The sequence below is a fragment of the Ambystoma mexicanum genome, chromosome 10, assembly GCF_040938575.1.
Source record: "Ambystoma mexicanum isolate Mex_15411 chromosome 10, UKY_AmexF1_1, whole genome shotgun sequence".
In the NCBI taxonomy this organism is placed as follows: Eukaryota; Metazoa; Chordata; class Amphibia; order Caudata; family Ambystomatidae; genus Ambystoma; species Ambystoma mexicanum.
The window spans coordinates 58,303,720-58,325,680 of NC_090932.1; the positions used below are offsets into that span (position 1 = coordinate 58,303,720).

General features: G+C 51.5%; 1 protein-coding gene across 3 annotated transcripts in view; it reads left to right on the forward strand.

Annotated features, from left to right (window-relative positions):
• The window catches only part of TFRC (transferrin receptor), an 858,836-nt gene that overhangs the window by 214,955 nt on the left and 621,920 nt on the right, over positions 1 to 21,961 (forward strand). For all 3 annotated transcript variants that reach the window (XM_069617499.1, XM_069617501.1, XM_069617500.1), the window contains exon 6: positions 170 to 269. In XM_069617499.1, the coding sequence (XP_069473600.1) occupies positions 170 to 269 (100 nt within the window). The remainder of the gene's footprint in view (positions 1 to 169; positions 270 to 21,961) is intronic.

Here is a 21,961-nt window from a genome sequence, read left to right on the forward strand (position 1 = left end):
CAACCCTACCAACACTTTTAAATGTGGAATGTTTTTGACTTCGTTACAAGTCAAAGGAAGCTTTATTTTAGAGTAAAATCCTTGTGTGCAAACAAATGACTGTAATCCAGTAATTTGCATTGATTATGACCAGTTAATGCAACTAGTGTTCATTTTGTATTTTTAATAGTGAGAAGAACATTGTCTGGATAGTGGATGATACTGGTGCGAAGTTGGAAGAAGTTGAATCTCCTTCATATGTGGCGTACAGTGCAAAGAAAACTGTGATCGTAAGTGTTTGACAGAGTACATTGTTGCTTCCATTTCTTGAAGTGTCCGAGTGAATGCCCAATGGGGTCAGCAAGCAGAGTACCTCCACTGATGCCAGTGAATAATTTTCCTATGGTCCACCCACCTTTCCCCTCCTAGCGTACTGGCACATTATTTTAGTTTTGTGCTTTCTTATAGGTTGCGGATCCAGCAACTGTAAGGGGGCACAAATCTACCTTTTTACGTTCAGGTTTTTTTTTTCGTACTGCACCTGTCCCTCCGAACCCCCCTCTACTGGCTCTTCTAGTAGTGATAGCTGAGAAGTCTGTGTCCTCTTGTGAGTGGAGGGGGGTGCAAAGGTAACCATGATTAAGGGAATATTAACTTGTACCATTACCCCTCAGAATGCCCACAAAGGTTTATACAGGGGTCTGCTGGGGCTTTATTCTGCTATTGGTCGGCGCCATTGCGAATAAGTGAGAATGGAGACAGTCGCGCAGTACCTTCTGAGTGCTGGCCTTCAGTGTTTGCAGTTGATACACTGAGGGCTGGCCACCTCCCAGGGGCACAAAATTGAACGCTTGATTGGTTCTTCCAGGAACGCCACTCTGTTCAGCTTCTGTTCACATAACCACATGCCGATCAGCATTTAAACCCTGTTAAATGTCTTCTATTTAGGATTAGTCTGCTCTATCAAGTGCTAATTGTACGTGCGCCCTTCGGACTGTTGGTATACGTAAGACATCCCCACTTCTGCAATTCGCCACATGGTTTCTTCTCCTATGTCTGTATTTTGGTTGTCCCGTGTTTTCCCCTCCCCTCTTTAGGGTGCCCTATCAGCCTTGCTAAATCCAACAGGTTGTAGGTTGGACCCCCTGCATGACACTGGTTCAATATATTTCCCACTCATTTCTGTACCTTTTCCTTGCGCACGCACTACCATGTGACCCTATTCATACCCCTTCCTCTTCGTACCTTCAAATTTCCCAAAAAAACATAATTGTCTCGCCATTGCACTCACCCCACTGGGCCTCAGTTTTCCAAATCCTGTGGGGGTGCTGTACACATGATTCCACTTCATTCTCACTTCCATTGACACCTGGATGTCCCTCACCTAGCATATTGAGCTCTATTGTATTGGCATTCGTTATATAGCCAGTCCTCCTTTGCTGGCAATTGCACTAGCCAATGACCCTCTGGCAGTGCAGATTGGGAAGAGTATTGCGACAAGGAGGGTGACGGTGCCGACCAGTCTGGTACCCATGCAACTAGGCTCGTCAACCAGGTATTTGAAGTAATGTCCTGTTTCCTTCGTCATTCATGTGTATTGGTATTTCCTCGACAGCCTCTGTGAGTGTTCAGTTTGCTGCATCATTTACGGGTATGGCAGGGCAGCAGGTGCTGCCAATCTTGCGCCACATGCCCCCTTACATTGCTGTACGAATGTGTTTTGGACGCTAATTAGACACAAAACTCTAAGCTCCTCTCGGACTGCATTTAGCCCCTTATCTGTTGCATTAGTCAATTGAAGCAACTCTTATCTGGTTATCAGGATCAATTTTACATTAGTGGCGGCTTGTACCCTGGGCAGCTGGAAGGAAGTGAAGACAGATGCCTTGCTAAATAGTCTAAAATGTGGTGAGATGGCATTCAAACTTTGGGTGGACTCCCCCGAGATGTAGTTGCTGGCCCTTTTACTCCTTGATTGCTTGGGTCGCTCCTTGTGTCTGCGAGGCCCAGTATCATCGTCCTTCCTTTTTTGTGCCAATACGTTATGAAATGGTGCCAAGTCTGCCCGAGCCCCCACCAATGAAGAGATGTGTAAGGTCACCAGTGCACACTCCGCCCCAATCAGGTAGCAGCTGGGTATATGCTTTTGTTCCCCCAGGCCCAGCAGATGTCCATTACTGCAGCAGTCCCTCTCTCCAGCCCTGCGACACATCACCCTCACAGCTGGTTTTCATCCCCAGCACCACTTGTGTTTGCACAGAAACACAAAAACACCACCCATAACATAAAAACCACAGTATAATTTATCTATCCAGGTTAAGGCATTTGTTACCGTTCCATAGCTCCCCATACTCTGCATTTACCCTCTTCACACTTTATTAAACCCCACCAATACTTCTGCATGACATTCGACCATCCCTCTTTCCCACTGTTCGTTGTGATACGCTGAGCCTCTTATTTGCATGTGGAGTCTTGTGTGGCACCATGGTATATCATGCCCTGCTGTTTTGCACAGTAATCTCTTGTGGATAGCTGGAAACTGTTTTCGTTTCTGGGGCCCTTCTGTTTAATGCCCCATCCCCTTGCCTCCATGCTGCCTGGGCGTCCCTCGCTAGGGACAGGAGACGGAACCTTTTTTCGGCAGAAAAAAACTTCTTCCCCTTTAAATTTAGAGGCATGCCAGGGCTTGGCCCTGGGAGCATGCGCTCCCCTTATTCCGCCCACCGGCACCACTCTCCAGCCCCCTTTTCCGTGTTGACGGGAACAGGCTGATTAAACCAGTGCTCCTGGGTTTGACTTGGTCCTTGTAATACCACACACTCTTCCTTGGATGCTTTCTTCTGTCTTTTTGCCTTTTTATTTTTTTATCAATCAGGTACACGGTCCTCTGGCACCACGCTTCTCTATGGCACATGCCGAAGGCAGTGGGGCTTCAGCAGGTGTCGAGCCAGCGAGGGGCTCTTCCCTATGTCTTATCCCCACACGCTTTGCCTCTGCTGCCTTGGCCCAGACCACGGGCGGGAGGGTTGTTCCATGTGCAACGTGCTTGCCTGCTCTGAAGAACAGGCTAGCTCGGTGGAGCGAGCTCTTCAGGAAGTCTCCTCCAGAGGACTAGGCCCAAGGTAGGGATGCTTTTTTTTTTTCTACCGCACCCCGCAAGGGCGACTCCTTACCAAGGAAACAGGTTCTCGCACAGCACTGGTACCGAGGCTAGTTCAGCTACCAGCCGCCAGGCCAAAGGGGTCATTGGATCCTTCTGGAGACGGTGCTGAGGGACAGGGTGTACACCAAGGGGCTATGCCCTAGTACCAGCCAGATGTCCGATGGCGCGCCTGCATGCTGCACTACCAGCGATACAGCCGAGGGCTGTATCGCTGGTACAAGCCTACTAGGCCCCATCCTGAGGTGCAGGGTAGGTCTTGTGCTCCACCACCAAAGAGAAGGCTGGGCTCGGTGAGCCAAGCAGCTTGACAAGATGGCCATCGCGCCAGACAAGATGGCCGCTCGTCCAAAACCAGAGGGTAGCAGGTGGGAGAACGAGTTGCGAGGTGGGACTGGTGTCAACCAGGTACGTGGCCTACAGCTTATCCATCAACCTTGCAGGGCAGATTTACCCCACAACCAACTAGCCTGGGAACGCACCGGCCCCAGCAGCCTCCCGCTACCCTGTCAACATCACCTACCACCCCACCAGCCTGTGAGGACATGTTCTTTGAAAAGTTCCTCACTCTCATGAGATCACCTCATATGGGGGAGCATCCTTCGGGATGTGATCAGGGACATGCTCCCTCAGGCCCCGGCGCCTATAGTCAATTCTCCTATGGCTCCAGCACCGCAGGCCCCAATGCGGCCCCTGCTGCCCTTTCCGGCTCCTTCGATTCTGGCTCCCCTGCCATCCACAGTTCAGGCAGTTTCACAATAGCCTCCGCTGCAGCCACCTGTTCCGACAGCGCATCCCTCAGCGCCCAGCACGCTTCCACCCGCTCCGGACCAGCTGGACACACTTGTGGACACAGATGAGAACGACCCCGACACACCGTCAGCCAAGGCTTTCCATGAACAGCTTGCGGGTTTGGCTGAGTATTTGGGGCTCCCTCAACCAGAGGTTGAACCGGAGGCGGCAGGTCCTGGCCGCAGTCCTCACTCGATGCTCCGCAGCTAGAACAGGGATCCTGATGCAAGGATGTTGTTGCCTTGGCTAAGAAGGGGTGGCATAAACCACACTTTGCCCAACCTGTCAATCTCTGACTGGACGCCAAGTATAGGCAGATGGATGGGGGATCCACTCTTGCTGTCGGCACACCCTCAACCGCACTCTTCGGTTATTGCTGCGGCATCACGCTACTCAAAGCCTGTCGTCCTCGGTGCTGCTAGGCAAGGAGATCTTGGAGGCTTACGGAAAGGAGCTTTATTCCAACGCCTCAGTGCACCTTCATCAATCCAACACTGATGCCATACTGACAGCCGTTAACCAGAGGCTTTGCTGGGAAACGGCCAACTTCCTTCCCGAACGTCTGGTGCAGAGCCGGGCACGCTTCAAGGCGGGACTGGCATAGGCCAAATTGGTGGCGCAGGAGATCCTAGAGTCCATGGCCCACATTGACACATCTGGCTGGGCCATATGCATCGCCACGGACATGAGAACTGCCTGGCTTCGGGCTACTAAATTCAATCCAGTTGTCCAGGAACGCATATTGAACCTTCCACTCGAGGGTGGTGACCTTTCACTCCACCACTGATGAGGAGCTAGATAAAAAGAAAAACAGTTCCCAAACTGCAAAGTCTTAATCCATCCTTATGAAGGCCTCGCCCAAGGTGTGCACCCAGTTACATCAACGCTCTGATCAGGGGCGGGCGTTCGGCGGATTCCGGGGCTTCCATTAACGGAGGTCTAGACAGCCGACAGTTCTCAGAGTCCGCTCCAACGTAAAGAAAGGGGGGGGGGGGTAAGGGCTTCTTTCAGTCCCCCTCCTCCATAACAGCCTTGGAGGGAAAGAAGGCATGACGCACCCCTTCGGGTCCACGTCTCTGTTGGAGGGCAGGCTTGCCCTTCATGCACAGATTTGGCGTCAGAGGTTCACGGACCACTGGATCCTATCTGTAGTATCCATGGGGTACCACCTACCAATTCCTCCCGCTCCTTACTCCGCTCCATTCTCACAGATTGGGACAGAAAATCTGTTTAGAAATTCGTTTGCTCGTCAAGAGCCAGGCAGTGGAAGAAGTCCTGACCTCCCAGTGAGGCTTGGGCTTCTATGCCAGGATTTCTGCCATACAAAAAAAGAACCAGGTTGGCCAGAGTTGTTGGACCTCACTACCCTCAACCTCTCCCTCTTCAAAAATGTAAGATGGTTACGCCAGCACTCATAGCGGAGACACTGTGCAAGGTAGACTGGATGTTCTCCCTGGGTCTGATGGACACTTGTCCACACGTCCCAATTTGGCAGCCTAATCCATCCTTTCTGCGGTTCAGGATCATGGGCTGCCATTTCCAGTACAAGGTTCTACCCTTTGGCCTCAACTCAGCCCCCCAGGGTGTTTACCAGACTAATGAACGCAGTGGCGGCCCTCCTCAGGGTTCAGGGCCCCATGTCTACCTGGACAACTGGCTTGTTCGGTTGAGATCTCCAGAGGCGGTGAATCCCACTCCCTCCACTCTTATGACCACTCTCCATAAGCTAGGATTTTCTATCAACCTCAGGAAGTCTTGGCTGTAGCCTACACAGGGCCTGACCTTTCTGGGCATCATCTGGGACATGAGCTCAGACCCCGAGGACAAGATCATGGCCATCAAGAGGGCAGTAGGTCACTTACTCAGCCGAGAAGTCCCCTCTGCCTGGTGGTACCAGCACGTACTGGTGATCATCGCAGCGGTCTTACTGGCCAAATGAGACTCAAGCAGAGATTAAAGCTGCACTTTGCAGCCTAATGCAATCAGGAGCAGGGCTCCCAAGCAGAGCTTGTCGGCATTCCTCCGTCCCTCCACCCAGACCTCACCTGGTGGTCCAGGGACTGCAACCTGCGGCCTGGCAGACCCTTAGGTCACCATCACCACGGATTCCTGCCTGGAAGGCTGTGCGGGGGGGTGCTACGCTGGAAAACATGGAGTCTGGTCCTGCAGCAGCAGGAATCTCATCAACTGGCTGGAGCTGAAAGCCATCTGGCTAGCTCTCAAAGCTTTCCTTCTGCTCCCTGGGGCCAAGGTTGTCGTCATTCAGACTGACTCCACCAGCATGTATTATATCAACAGGGTGCCACCAGCCCCCCCACCCCCTCTGCTGTGCAGCCTGGCAGTCAACATGTGGGAATGGGCCCTAGAGAACATCTACCTGACCGCTACCCACCTTCCGGGGAGTCCATTCTGGAAGTGGACAGGCTCAGCAGACTGGAGTGAACAATTAAGAAAGGAAATTGAACTATCAGGTTCTGCTGGGGATATTCGACAGATGGAGGGGGAATCCTCAGGTGGACCTCTTTGCGACAAGCTTCAACAGGAAGGGCCCTCAGTTTGCGTCTTGGCAGGGTCTGAGACCTGGTTCCCTGGGCGACACTTTCCAGATAAAGTGGAACAGCATGACCGCATATGCCTTCCCTCCCCTGGTCCACAGGGTGTTCTGAAAGTCATGTCACCTCTGCATCATTCTGATAGCTCAGTGGTGGCCGGCGAGTTCTTGGAGCTCCTCACTCTCGGACAGGCCACCCATATACCTGCCGCTGGGCCCGGGTATCGGGCATCAAAGGCCTCTATAGCAAGGTGGATGGTTTTGGCCATCAAGGAGGCCTATGAGGGGCAGCACAAACCACGTTCAACTAAAGTGCATGCCCTCGCTGTCTGTCAAGGCTATGGCTGTTGCATTCCAGAGCTAGGTTCCGTGGTGGGTCATCGGCAGGGTGGCCACCTGGGCCACCCCTTCGGCTTTCTGCAAACACTGCTGCCTGGACGCCGGCTTGAAGCCCAACGTGGCTTTCGGACAGGCGGTTCTAAGGAACTTGTTTTCTTAGGAGGGTTACCTCTCCACCTTGGGGCTACATCCAGTTGTAATCGCCCATGCAGTATGGAAGAAAGGGGATGGGACGTGAGCGTAATTATAAGTTACTCACCATAGTGACTAACATACTCTAAGTCCATAGTTCCCTTTCCTCCATACGTCCCACCACCCCCGCCCTCTAATAATACTGGTGTCATTGGGCAATGTTAATATTGTGGATGCGTCAATGGGGACTGAGGAGTGGTGCCGGTGGGCGGAGTCAGGGGAGCACATGTTCCCAGTGCCTCGTCCCCTTAATTTAAAGGGGAAGAATGTTTTTTCTGGTGAAAAAGGTTCTCCTGTCCCTAGCGAGGGACACCCATGCAGTATGGAGGAAAGGGGACTATGGACTAAGAGTACGTTAGTCACTACGGTAAGTAACTTATAATTTATCTTCTAATATGTTTGGATGCTTCCCTCCGGGCCATACGTTTGTTTGTAAGAAGTTATCCTTGTAAACTTCTTCCCCCTTCATCAATCCATTTTACATCAACTTCATGCCCCTGGAATAGCCCCCTTGCATACAGACAAATGCATCAGACCTCCCCCTTCCTTTATGGTCACTTCTTGTGGCAAAACTTTTGGTGTACCTGCTAGGTGTGGGATGAGTGAGCACACGTAGCAGGTGCCATTAGCGCTCCCTCACCCCACCCTCCCCTCCCTATACCAAGTGTTTTCAGAAGCTAGGTCCTCTCCTTCACAAATTGCATTATATAATTGTTCAATTTTGTATATACTCCTTTTAGTGAATGAGTTTCCCCTTCACCATGAGCAGGTTTCTAGTACCACGGTTCTCCAGCATGGGGTCTGGCATGGATTCACTTGCTCATGAATATTTCCCGTCTGGCTGGGAATCCTCGGTAAAGAAAAAAAATGGTTTCACTTCTGAACTGTCTCTGGGTCATACTGCCCTCTACCTAAGCCCTTCCTCTGGCAGCCATCTTCAGATTTTTACTGCACGTTCAAGTGGTGGGAGTTCTTGTGCTATAGCTCTCAGGCTTTTACTGCGTTTTGTGCTTTTTCTAGGAGTTTACTCTATTTTTTTTTTTGGTCAGTTGAGCCTCAAGCTCCATCAACCTACATCCCGGATTACGGGGACCTGTTTTTCAGACTGTCGAGTTTAACTTTGGGAGGATTCCTCAAGCTTTTCAGGGCCTACGCCGTGTGGACATGGCAGAGGAACTAGGTGCCCTTGTTCAAGATTTTCCCTGGCTGCGGCCTGCGGAACATCTTTTTGGACGACGGGCACTCCTGGTGCCTCTACAGCCTGCCCTCGGACCCAACGCACTGTGGAGGATGACTGCCTTTTGTCAGGACATGGTGCCCAGCACTTTGAGCTACCAACGCAGGCATCTCAGCGAGTGGCTGCAGGCCAAGGCCTCTGCTCCGGGTGAGTCCCGGCAGCATGTTAGGGAGAATTCTCATTTTATGGCTAATTTCCCTCACCTAGTGAGTCCCCCAGCAGCTTTGCTGGATTTCTGGAGTTATTTTTTTCCCACTTGGTAAGAGTGTGAGCTTTTCCCCCACTCTTATCCATGTTTTGCCATGTGTATTTCATCTGTTTTTGTGATTGTGGACTCTGAAGTGCACCACTTCAATAGCCCCCTTTTGTGTGTTACACAGCACATTCAGTGCCGTGACACAGGGTTGTCTTTTAGACTTCCAACTGACTCCCATTTGCTGAGGCTGACTAATGTCCCCCAGGAAAAAAAGGTAAAGGTGCCATTAACTTTACCTAGTCATTTAACCACAGATCCAGTACACCCCATCTTACATGGAGTACTGGAAAGGGTTACTCTGTATCCCTTTTTATCTGTACATCCTAGAGCATTGTTTCGCTCTTAACATTTAGACTTGGCTGGTGGCAGTGGTATCTGTCCTAACTTTTCTACCGTGATTATATTATATATACATGATATTGTTTTAGGCTATTATATTAGCCTTGAACATAAACCCGCTTGACCAAATAATTTTTGTTTAGGCTCCAGTCAGGTTTATTCGCCATTTCTTTTTGTTAAAGTCCTTCTTGTGTTTTACTTTGCGTGGCAAACCAGGTTTGCCTCCTTTGTTCACTGTCTTTTGGCAGGCTGCCAAGAAGCCCTCTTCCAGGCGCCTGACTGTCTAGGTGGGCTGAATGTGAGGGAGGGGAGTAGTCACCCCTTGCAAAGGGTATCCTAGGAAACCCAAGTCGCACTTTGCCATGTTTGGCTGAGGTGATTGTCCGGGCTGGACAACCCCCCCCCCCCCCCCCCCCCACTGCGTGATTGACAGCCAGGCTGTGCGAATGGGGGATTTTCGCATAAAAGACAGGGATCTTGGAGTCGCCACTGGAACTACAAGGAACTGAAGAGAAGTGGGGAAGACGGCTACTGCCACTACCCGTCCCGGTGAAGCCCTGCTGCAGTCCCGAGCCATCTACCCTTCAACGACCAGAGAATATCCAGTCCAGAGTCTTCTTCCCTTGAGCCTGGTGGGGATAACCAGCTCATCTTCCACAGCCAGAGGATCCTCTTCTTGGATGAAATCGCTGCACACTTCTGTAGTGGTCCGGATAGCCATCTGAAGAGCCTCTCCTGTTTTTAAGGAGGGCACCTTTTATTCACCGTCACTGCTGCCGGCTTCATCCCTGTGTGGTGCAGACCCCTCCAGACGTCCTCTTCGCACTGTGGGTCTGCAGGAAACTACCAGGAACAACTGCCGTGGCACCAGCTTCTTCATTGAATAAGGTACTGCGTTCTGCTTGAGGAATTAGGGTGAATCCCTTTTCTTAACCTTCAAGGCTTGCCCTTGTCTTCCCTCCTTATAACTTTTGCTTCCTCTGTTGACAATATCTGAGTACTCCTGGCAACGTTGAATCTTGAACTGTGACTGTGATCCTCAAACAGGAACCCGGTTCCACTTGACACTGGCTCCGGCCTATTGACTCTTGAATTCCTGTCAACTAGTGGTCTCTGATTCTGTCTGCCCTGACAAAAGTGTGATTTTGAATTAATAGAAGTGTTGTGTTTAACTTTTAGGGAGAATTCTCTGTTTAGGCTGAATTTCCTAACCTAGTGAGTCCCCCAGCAGCTTTGCTGGATTTTGGGGTTTATTTGTTTCTCCTGCCAAGAGTGAGACTCTTTTAACCTCACTCTTGGACATGATTTGAGTGTGTTTCTTTGATTCTAGATGTGTTTAATGGGCTATGGGGTCTTTTACTCCATAGGGCTTCATGTGTTTTTGTGATTGTGTTACACAGCACTCAGTGCAGTAACACAGGGGTGTCATAGTGACTCCCCAGTATAGACTACATACCCTGGGACTGACTACTGTCTCCCAGGGTCTGTAAAGTCACCATTGACTTTACTAGTCTTAAATTCTGAACAGAACCAGTACAAACCATCATATTGTGGACGTACTGGCTGGGGCAATTCGATTGCCCTGGGGTCTGTTAGTCGAGGGGGCACGTCTCCGTCCCCCCTGATCGAGTTTTGGCTGGTGGCAGTGGATACTACTCATATTCAACCGCGAATATTTCTCTATGGGATTTTCCCATTGTTCGAGGCTACTATCTCTAATTACGATAGCCTCGAACATACCGCCGGTTTATTTAATTATTAATTCTCCGGTTGGTGTTTTTTGCCAAAACTCGGTTCTAAAATGGCGTTTGTTCTCTTCTGTGACTCCAACCCAAGTCGAGCCCTTTGTTCCACTTTTTGGCGGGCTTCTCTGCAGAAGCCCTCCAAAGTGGTGCCACTCTGTCTGGGGTACTGTGGAGGGGGATTTAGGCACCCTGGACTGAGTTGCCTAGGCCCATCCTAGATCTCCGCCGTCTGAATAAGTGCATCAAGTCGCAAACCTTTCGGATAGTGACTCTTCAGCACGTACTATGACAGCTGGAAGAGTGTACTTCCTATCGTCGCTGGAATTGGAAGATGCCTGTTTTTTTTACATCCCCATTGTTAGGCAGAAACCTGTGCAGTTCCCTTAGGGACCACTGCAAAAGATTTAGCACTACAGGTGGTTGGCAGTAAACCCAATTGGTAGCAGTCTGTACCACCCAGATTTACCTGGTAGCTGTGGCTGAGCAGTCGGACTTCTCTCAAGATGAGTTAGGCAGTATATAGAGTATACACAATAGGTATAGATACAGTAGCACAAGCAAACACTGACCAGAGCTTTGATGTAAAAGTATATAATTATTTAAAGACACACTTGTAAATTACACTAGCACAAAAAGAGGTAAGTAAATTCAACACAGTCACTATTACATATATATACACAACCCTAATTACTTTGACAAGTCTTAGTGAGAAACACCACTTATTTTCAGACAGAGGCGAGCGCTTAACCTAAGATGGCACTCTAATAAGTTATAGAAAAAGGGAGGGAAAAGGCAGAGTTATGAAAGCACACAATTTCAATACTTTTCAAAGAACCACAGTGAGGCAGGTTAGGCAAAGTCTACTGGAGTGAAAGGAAGTTCAAATTATAGGCCCACTCTTGGAGAGAGCAAGCGAAATGTGTCCAGGATCACAGTGGGGTTATGCCCAAAGAGTCTTTGTAGATAGTTCACAAAAGCTTGAGATCCAGTCAGGAAAAGTTAGTTGGCACCAGGTTAGAAAGTCGAGGATTTACTGTCACCCCGAACGATCTGTCGCAAGGGAAGCCAGGTGGGACACAGTACCTGAAATGGGAAGAATGCTCCAGCGGGGGCAGTTGTTAGTCGGTGATTCGTTCAGAGGAATAGGAGGTCTCGACGTGGAGGAAAGATGAAGGTCGTTGCACTGCCAGGGAAGAAACCAGCCGCAGAATTTTCCGGTTACAAGGTACTACCCTTTTTTTCGTGGTAGTGGTAAACCGTGGTATTCCGTTTGCCGGGGTGCTTGGCACAGGCAAGGCGGCCACGAGATGGTCCACGAAGGCGAAAAGACAGGCAAACTGGTTATCCCCACCAGTCAAAGGAAGAAGACTCTCCGGACCGGAGATCTCCTATGTCGTCAGGGAAAAGTGGTGAGACTGGTCAGCAGGGCTCCACCGGTGGTGTCGTCGTTGCAGGTCAGCTCAGCTTCTCCCTCCTCGGATTCTTTAGGTCCTGTGGCGACTTCTCAAGTTCCAGTCCCCAAAGCCCTGCTTTTATGCAGAAAACCCCCCATTCATCAGTCCTAGCTCTCACCTGCCAAGTGGTGAGCCGGGCGGCTCACCACTGGGCCGATCACACTAGAGGGTGACTTGAGTTGCCAAGGCAACTCAGTCCAGGGTGCCTAAACCCCCTCCCACACCCCTGTGGTACCCAGACAGAGGGGCACCACTTTTGGAGGCTTCTGTGGAGAAGCCCGCCAAAAAGTGGAACAAAGGGCTCGACTTGGGTTGGAGTCACAGAAGCGAACTCAAACGCCATTTTGGAACAGAGTTTCGGCGAAAAAACGGTGACTTTATATTAATTTAATAAAACGGCGGTATGCTCGAGGCTATAATAAGTGGTAGCCTCAAACAATGGGAAAATCCCATAGGAATATATTCGCGGTCGAATATAAAGTAGTATCCACTGCCACCGCCAAAACTCGGTCGGGGGGGGGGGCTGGACAGTGCCCCCTCGAACAGACCCCGGGGCAATCAAATTGCCCCGACCAGTACTTCCACAATATGATGGTTTGTACTGGTTCTGTTCACAATTTAAGACTAGTAAAGCCAATGGTGACTTTAAATGCACTGGGAGACAGTAGTCCGTCCCAGGGTATGGAGTCTGTTTGGGGGTCGCTACGACACCCCTGGGTTACTGCACGGAGGGTGCTGTGTAACCCACATACCATGAAGCCCAATGGGGTAAAGGACCCCATATCCCATAAAACGCCTACAAAGTCAAAGGAACACCTCAAATCATGTCTAAGAGTGGGAGAAAGAGTCTCACTCTTTCACTCTTAGCAGGAGAAAAAAATAAACCCTAAAAATCCAGCAAAGCTGCTGGGGGACTCACTAGGTTTGGGAAATTAGCCTTTACAGAGAATTCTCCCTAACACCCATACACAAGGGCCCCCGCAAGTACCTGCGGTTCAAGGGCAACATTACCAGTTCAATGTCCTTCCCTTCTGATTGAAGTCGGCGCCAAGAGTTTTCACCAAGTGCCTGGCGCCGGTGGTGGCGCAGCTGTGTTTGAGCGATCCACTTGTACCCGTACCTGGACGACTGATCTAGCCAGCTATGGACGTCGCTGTTCAACACACAGCGAGGACAGTCCAACTCCTGATGGAGCTGGGGTTCTCAGTAAACTATGCAAAGTCCTGCTTGATTCCATCGCAAGACGCACTGTTTCTGGGATCCCGATTCAACACTGTCGTGTCTGTCAGAGTAGAGGTCATCGGCCATCTTGGGCAAGGTGCAACAGCTGTTGGCCCTGAAGATCACAAAGGTGAGGTCCATCAAGTCCCTGCTCGACATGTCATCATGCATATACCTCATTCGGCTGTGCAGGCTACGGATGTGTCCACTGCAGGAGTTCCTCGATGCCCGTTGGATTAAAGTGTTGAGAAGCTTCGAGGACAAGATCACGCTTGACGAGTTTCCATCAAGCGATACAGTGGTGGGCAGTGCGCACGCATCTATCCGCAGTGTGCAGATTTCCAGACCCCCTTCATCAGGAGACGGTCACGACGGATGCCTTCCTGGAAGGATGGGGGGCGCACACTGGAAGTTCACACGAGGCCTGTGGCTACTGGAGAAGACGTTGCACATCAACTTGTTGGAGCTGCGGGCAGTGTTTTGGGCCCTCCGGTCCTTCCGTCCCTCAAGGGCAAGGTGGTACAGGTCTTCACGGACAACAACACCACCACAATGTTCTACATCAGGAAGCACGGGGGCCCAAGATCCCCAGCGCTCTCCAAAGAGGCACAGGGCCTATGGCTTTGGGCTGTAGCCGGGGGACGTTCCTCGTTCCATTTCATCTGGCAGGAGCGAAGGAACAGTCGCCGACTCTCTCCACAGGGAGCTGCGCTTTTGCCACGAGTGGGAACTTCGGCAGGACCAAGTGGATCACCTTTTCCGCAGATGGGGCAATCCGCAGATCGATCTGTTTGCAATGGCGACGAACACAAGTGTCGGCGGTTCGCCAGCATGTTTCCCCAACCGGGGTGCATGGGGGGGGGTGCATTCTTTCCCCTGTGATGCCTGTTTCTGTATGCGTTCTTCCTTTGCTGTTGCTTCTTCGATTAGTCAATGAACTCTGATGGTCCCGGTGCAGGCTTGTCGCACCGACGTGGCCGAGACTGATATGGTACCTGGACCTTCTGGACATGTCGGATTCCCATCCAGTCAAGCATCCGGCGGTTGCAGATTTTCCCGCCAGGGAAGGAGGCGCGATTCCGCACCACGACCTAGGATTGCTTAATCTGAAGGCCTGGCTCTTGCAGCACTAGAGTTTGGGGGCTACGACCTCCCAGCGGATTGTAAGGAGGTGCTTGCCAAGGCCAGAGCTTATTCTTCTCTCAAATGCTACGGACACAAGTGGAAGAGGTTCGCCGTCTGGTGCCGTACTCGGAAGATTGACTCTCTACGAGTCTCTGCTCTGCAGGTGCTTCTGAATTTGCTTTCGTTGGCCAAGGTAGGACTGGCCCATGCTTCCGTCAAAGTTCATCTGACGGCTATCTCCCGCTACACCAGATCTCCAGGATGATCACCCTTATGGTCGCATTGATTGGTCAAGTAGTTTGGCAAAGGACTATTTTGCTCGTTCCTGCCGGAGAAGGCTCCGGCCCCTGTCGTGGAAAACAGCTTTTCTTGTGGCCGTCACCTCCGCACAACAAGTGGGAGAGATACAAACCCTCTCTTGTAAACCTCCTTCTCCAGCATGGGGTCTGGCATGGATTCGCATGCTCATGAATATTCCGTCAGGTTGGGAATCCTCGGTAAAGAGAATCGGTTTCAGTTTCACTTCTAGACTGTCTTTCTCCTAACAACCAATCACTGGTCTCTGGGTGCTGCTGCCCCAGCCAATGACTGCCCTCTACCTAAGCCCCTCCTCTGGCGGCCATCTTCAGATTTTTACTGCACGTTCAAGTAGTGGGAGTCCTCGTGCTGTAGCTCTCAAGCTTTTACTGTGTTTTGTGATTTATTTATTTTTTTTCTAAGAGTTCTCTATTTTTCCGGTCAATCGAACCCCAATCTCCATCGATCCACCTTCTGACAAACTGGGACCCGTTTTTGGATTCTTCAGTGCCCCTCAAGGGCAAATTTTCGTTGAGTTTCTTCTTGGAGGATTCCAGAAGCTTGTTTAAGGCCTACCATGTGTGGAGATGACAGGAGAGAAGGAAGACTCAACGCCTCTGTGTAGGATTTTGGACTTGAGAGCCCTACACCACTGCCTCCATCGCTTCTACCTCCACCTCAGCAACCAGTGGACATCTCGGTGGACATCCTCCAGGCACTTCACACCTTGTGCTCAGATTCAGACGAGGATGCCTCCTCTGCCGACAGTTCCCCATGGCACCAGAGCTTGCCTCAGCACCGGGGCCAACAGGCGCGCCCCTACCAAGAAAAGGAGTCCATCCTCCGCCTTGTCACCCTGTGTCCCACTTCCCTCCGAGGGAGGATACGGACACAGCGACAACTGGCACGGACAGCGGCAGGTTAGGAGACCTCCCGTCTCTGCCACCCAGAGCCTCACTGCCCAAAGAGATGGGCTCGTTCCATGCCATGACCTCGAGGGCCTCGGACCTCTCAACTGACGCCAGAGGAAAAGAAAAGGATTCCTGTACCAGCGCCGCGAGGCGAAGACCATGCTGTCAATCCCTCTGTTGGACGACATCTGGGACGAGGGACTGTCCCTTATGAAGAACCCGTCCTCGGCCCTGGCGAAGAGGGACCAGTACGAAAAGTGCTTTAGGTCCCAGCCTTCCCCGGATTCGGTGGTCTCGGCGGCAGCGAGGAAGAAATATGCTGGCTCTTCCGCATCAACGACCTCTAGCACCCCCCCCGCCACACATGGGATTGTCATCATGTCGGCAGCGATGACCATAAAGGCGCCCAACGCCCTCGTCATCGTGGCGTCCTATGACGGGGAGCTCTCGTTTAAATTGGCAACAGCATTTGCCTATGTTGGTGAGGATGGTTGAAGGTCACAAACTTTTGCCAGGAGGTGCAGTAGGTGGTATTGGACCTGCACTTTGACAGGGCTAATTTGTTCGGAAAAACCGTAGACAAGTCCCTTCAGGCCATCCAGGCGGATACCGAGATGGCTCGTGCTTTGGGCACGCTTCAACAGCAACAGCCTTCCTTTCGGAATTACGGAGGCAAATCCCAAGGTTCCTTCAAAGGGTTTTCGGCGGAAGCTCATCAGCCTACCGTGAACCGTCCCACTCTTCAGCCCAGGAGGCCTACAGGGGCCGTAGCAAGTCATGAGGAGGTCATTGTCGTCGCCAAGTTCCCCAAGGCGGCGCCTCCACAGCAAAGCAAGATTGAACTTTCCGTGACATCGGGCGCGCACCCCGGTGGGAGGCCAGCTGGCAAACTTAGTCGGCGTGTGGAAGTCCATCTCCACCGAACATTGGGCGCTGGACGCTCTGTCCCACGGACACTCAAGTGTCCTTGCATACCACCCGTGGCCAGGCAGGAAAACCACGTCCCTCAGCTCCTGCTGGAGGTGCGGGCCATGCTGAAGGCTGCGATAGAGCTTGTCCCAAAGATGCTCCAGGGTGTACTCTTGGTACTTCTTCATCAAGAAGACGGGCAGTTGGAGGCCTATCCTAGACCTCTTCTGTCTGAACAAGTAGTAAAATCCCAGAAGTTCCGGATGGTCACCATTCAGCATGTGCTAGGACAGCTGGAAGAAGGGGATTTTCTATCTTTGCTGGACTTGGAGGATTCCTACTGTTACATCCCCATCCACAAGGGACACCAAGTTTCTGCTCTTTGTGGTCCAAGGGCAGCATTATCAGTTCAAGGCCCTCCCCTTCGGACTGAAGTCGGCGCCAAGGGTTTTCACCAAGTGCCTGGCTCCAGTGGCGGCGCAGCTGCGTCTTCGAGGGATCCACGTCTACCCCTACCTGGACGACTGGCTCATCTGAGCAAAATCGAGGGAGATTGCTGTCGAACGCACAGTGTAGACCGTCCAGCTGCTGACAGAGCTGGGGTTCTCGGTGGACTATGCAAAGTCCTGCTTGATGCCATCTCAAGACGCGCTGTTCCTGGGGTCTCGGCTCAAGTGTCATGCCTGGCGTCTCGGTCGGAGGAGAGGATAGCGGCCATTCTGGGCAAGGTACAATGGCTGTTGACCCTGAAGATCGCAAGGGTGAGGGCCATCAAGTCCCTTCTTGGCATGATGTTGTCATGCATATACCTCATTCGGCTGTGCAGGCTACTGATGCGTCCTCTGCAAGAGTTCCTCGATGCCCGTTGGATTTAGGTATCTGGACACTTCTAGGACAAGATCACCCTCGAGAATTTCAGTGGAGCGATGCCGTGGTGGAGTGTCCGCACGCATCGGTTGGCAGGCGCAGACTTCCAGACCCCACCTCATAGGAGACGGTCACAATGGATGCCTCTCTGAAAAGATGGGGCGCGCACACTGGAGGACTCCACGCAAGAGGCCCGTGGCTACTGGAGAAGTTGTTGCATATTAACGTGCTGGAGTTACAGGCAGTGTTTTGGGCGCTCCAGTCTTTCAGTCTTTCCTGCCATCCATCGGCAAGGCGATACAGATTTTCACGACAACACCACCATGTTCTACATCTGGAAGCAGGCAGGGGTGCGGGGGTGGGGGGGAACCAGATCCCCAGCGCTCTCTAGAGGTGCATGACCTATGACCTATGGCACTGGGCTGTTGCCCAGGGGATGTTCCTCATACTGTTTCATCTGGCAGGAGTGATGACCATTGCAGACTCACTCAGCAGGGAGCTGCGCTCTTGCCATAAGTGGGAGCTTCGGCAGCACCAAGTGGATCTTCTGTTCCGATGATGGGTCAATCCCCAGATCGAACATGCGAGAGGTTCTCCAGCAGGAACATGGGGGACAAATTCTCCTTTCCCTGCGATGGCCTGTTCCTGTATGCGTTCCCTCTGTTGCTTATTCGACTAGTCAACTCTGACGGTGCCGGTGCAGGATGATCCTCGTTGCACTGCTGTGGCTGCCACAGGTATGGTACCCTGACCTTCAAGCTTGCGGCGGCCGCAGATCTTCTCGCCAGAGAAGGAGGCACGATTCTGCACCACGACCCAGGGTCACTGAACTTGCAGCGCTAGAGTTTTGGGGATACAACATCCCGGCAGACTGCAAGGAAGTGCTTGCCAAGGCAGGGCTTCGTCTACGCTGATATGCTATGGACATAAGTGGAAGTTTGCCTTCTGGTGCCGTGCACAGAAGATAGCCGCTCTACGAATTATGGCTCCACGTGCTGCCATATTTGCTGTCACTGGCCAAAGCAGGTCTGGCTCTTGCTTCCATCAAGGTTCATCTGGCAGCTATCTCCCGCTACACCAGAACTCGGACGGTCGTCGTTATGGTCACACCGCCTGGTCAAGGAGTTCATGAAAGGACTTTTCCGTTTGTTCCCACCGGTGAAGGCTTCGGCCCCGGTGTGGGAGCTCAATGTGGTGCTGACTCGGCTCATGGGTCCTCCGTTCAAGCCTATGCATGCGGCACCGCTGAAGTTTTTATCATGGAAAACAGCATTTCTTGTGGCCATCACCTCTGCACGACAAGTGGGAGATCCAGGCCCTCTCTTGTAAACCACCTTACTCGGCATTTCACGAGACGAGGGTGGTCCTACAGACACACCCCATCTTCATGCCCAAGTTGACATCAGACTTTCATCTAAATGAGCCCTTTGTCGCTGGCTGAGAGGCCTTTGCACTCGCTGGATGTGGCTAGAGCGCTATAATTCTACGTGGACCGCACAAAGTTTTCAGGAGACGTCGCAACTTTTTGTCAACTTTGGCCCTGTGAACCATGGGAAGGCCCTCTGCAAGGCTTCCATTTCCAGGTGGCTCTTGGGCTGCATCACCCATTGTCACCGGTTGGCAAACCGACCGTTGCCTGGCCGTCCAAGAGCCAATTTGACCAGCGCGATTGCTGCAACTACGGCGTTCCTGTCTGGTGTGCCCCTGCTGGACATCTGCAGGGCTGCTACGTGGAGGTCGACGCACACCTTTATGAAGTTCTACTGCGTCGACAGGGATTCCAGGGAGGAGTCCAAAGTCGGCCAAACAGTGCTGCGCAACATGCTCGCTTGAAGGAGAGCCTGGTGAGTAGGTAAGAGATGCTTAATGTTGAGCCTTGCCACCTCCCATGGTTGTGCATATGTGTACTGCTATGTGTTCGTTATTCATGAGCATGTGACTCCATGCCAGACCCCCATGCTGGAGAAGGAACAAGAGACCAGGGATTGGTTGTTAGGAGAAAGACAGTTCAGAAGTGAACTGATTTCTTTGTTTTTCCCCTGACTGGGAATATTCATGAGCATTTGAATCAATGCCAGACTCATGCTTGAACAGTTACAGGTAAGTAACTTGTTCCTTTTTTGACATACAAGATGAGTAGTAGTGCTATGGACGCACCCCTCCTTCATGCCCAAGGTGCCGTCGGACTTGCATCTAAACGAGCCCTGGATGTTACCCGTATTCTTCCTGGCTGAGAGGATTTAGCACTTGCTGGATGTGGCTAGAGCGCTGAAGTAGTTCTGTGTAGACCGCACAGAGTTTCCGGAAGACTTTGCAACTTTTTGTGAACTTTGGCCCTATGAACTATGGGAAGGCCCTCTCCAAGTCTTCCATTTCCAGGTGGCTCTCCGGCTGCATCACCCATTGTCACCGGTTTGCAAACTGACTGTTGCCTGGTTAGCCGAGAGACCATTAGACCAAAGCAATTGCTGCAACTACGGCATTAGTGTCTGTTGTGCCCCTGCTTGACATATGCAGGGCTATTACGTGGAGGTTGCAATGTTGATTGGGGGGGGGGGGAATCCTGGTTTACCCTCAATTCGCCGGCATCCTCCGGTCGGGTTCACATTTGCCAGTTTCACAACTCAATCAGTTTTCTCCAATGTGTCAGACTTTTTGAGTGCAAGTGGTTTTGCATGACCCTCGTAGGACCACTGACACTCCATACTAGCCTCTCCTAAAGCCTCTTGGTTCTCATAGTTTCAACAAACACAAACCATAAAGGCTTCAGAGTCCTTCAAACGAACGTCCCATGAGGCCTCACCACTCTGCTTCTGAACCTTCCACTAGGGTTTCTTTAAAGTTCAATTACACATGTTTGTTCAACAAGGTTGCCATTTGCAACCCTGGGCTCAGCACAGTTCGGTTTTACGATCGATCCTCTGACTCACTGGCTGTGCCGAACTGTTGGAGTTTGTCTCTGGAGTCCAGGACGGCACCATGGCAGCAAGCGCTTCAGCCCGCTTTGGCTATTGACGTGGGAGAGCTCTGTGTGCCGTTGACACCTGTCACACGACATGCCAGCTGGACTTCCTGGTCTTGCGATTTCCCTTTCAGCGGTAGGATGGGGAAAAGCGGTTAGAAGGTAGGGGGTACCACGTCTCGGCCATCAGTGCCCCACTCCCCTGAAGACATGCAATCCAGGTGATCCTCCCCCACTTGTCCACCCCCAGGAACTTGATCCTATAGCAATGGCCGTGTCCTGGCCACCTGGATGATGGATCTCCTGGGACTAGCGGGTGAGACGCCTTTTCAGGTGTCTCACAACAGGCACTGGTTGATGTGCGCTGACAAGGGTCACACATCAAAAAATTAGTTTTATAGGCTGTGTACAATGGTCCAATCCTTTGCAACTGTTACGGTTGATGTACATATATTCCATCATTCCCAGGACAGTCATTGGCTGTGTTATGCCATATTCTTAGTACTGTGTGTATGTTAGTGAGACTGGATTGGAGTAGCCGAACCAACAGTAGCCCAAAACATCCCACATCCACACCATTTCTCACCCCTAGTAATACATTTGTTGTGACGGCTGGGCTTTGTTCTACCTTTGGCCAGCACCATTGTGATGGAGACGCCCTGCTTCTGATGGGAAGGGACAGTGTCACACAGTACCTTCTGAGTATTAGCCTTCAGTGTTTGCAGTTGATACTCTGAGGGCTGGCCCCCTCCCAGGCACACAACGCTTATTTGGTTCTTCAGAACTGCCACTCCGCTCAGCTTCTGTTCACATAATCACCTGCCGATCAGCTACCCCTGTGAACGGATTGCTTGCTCGCATCCACCTCACCGCCACCCGGAGTGCCCGCTGGATTGGCTTGCTGCCCTGTGTTGACATCACAGTGAAGTAGCAGCTGGCTGTCCACCAGTGATGTGCTTCGTGAGCGCTGCTACTCGCGTCATCCCCCACCCCGAATACCCCCGGCTCTGGGAAGGCTGATAATGTGCTTGGGGCGGGACTTCCCAGACAGGGGATTTTCCCTTTTAAATGTGTTCTATTTTGGATTGGCCATCTCTATAGAGTGCTAACTATACGTGGGCCCTTTGGGCTGTTATACGTAGGACATCCCCACTTCCCACAATTCCCCACATGGTATTTTCCATGCCATGTCTGTATTGTGTTCCTGCCCCCTTGCTCACTCTAGTAGGTTGTAGGTCTGATGAAGGGATGAGCAGCAAGGCTTGCTCGGCTAAAGGTCGGGGAGACTTGTGACCCAGCTAATGAAGAGCAGTGCTGTTGGGAGGCTTTTTTCCAAAATTGCTTCCTGTGGTCGGACTTGGCAAAGCCAACTTTCAGTTAGCAAAGCTATTCACAGCCTCTGTTGTACAAAGCCACTCTCTTGTAGCATTAACCAAGCAGAAAGGCTGAACTAGGGAGGAAGGGGCACTGTTGTGTAGTACAGTTTATGTGAAAATAGTAATTTAGAAATAGACCATCACACTGCAATCATGCAATTTGCACTGACCGGATCCATGGATTTTAAGCAAATTGTGCTCTCCCGCACGCCTAAAGGCAACACCCTGAACTTTGTCTCAACATCACTT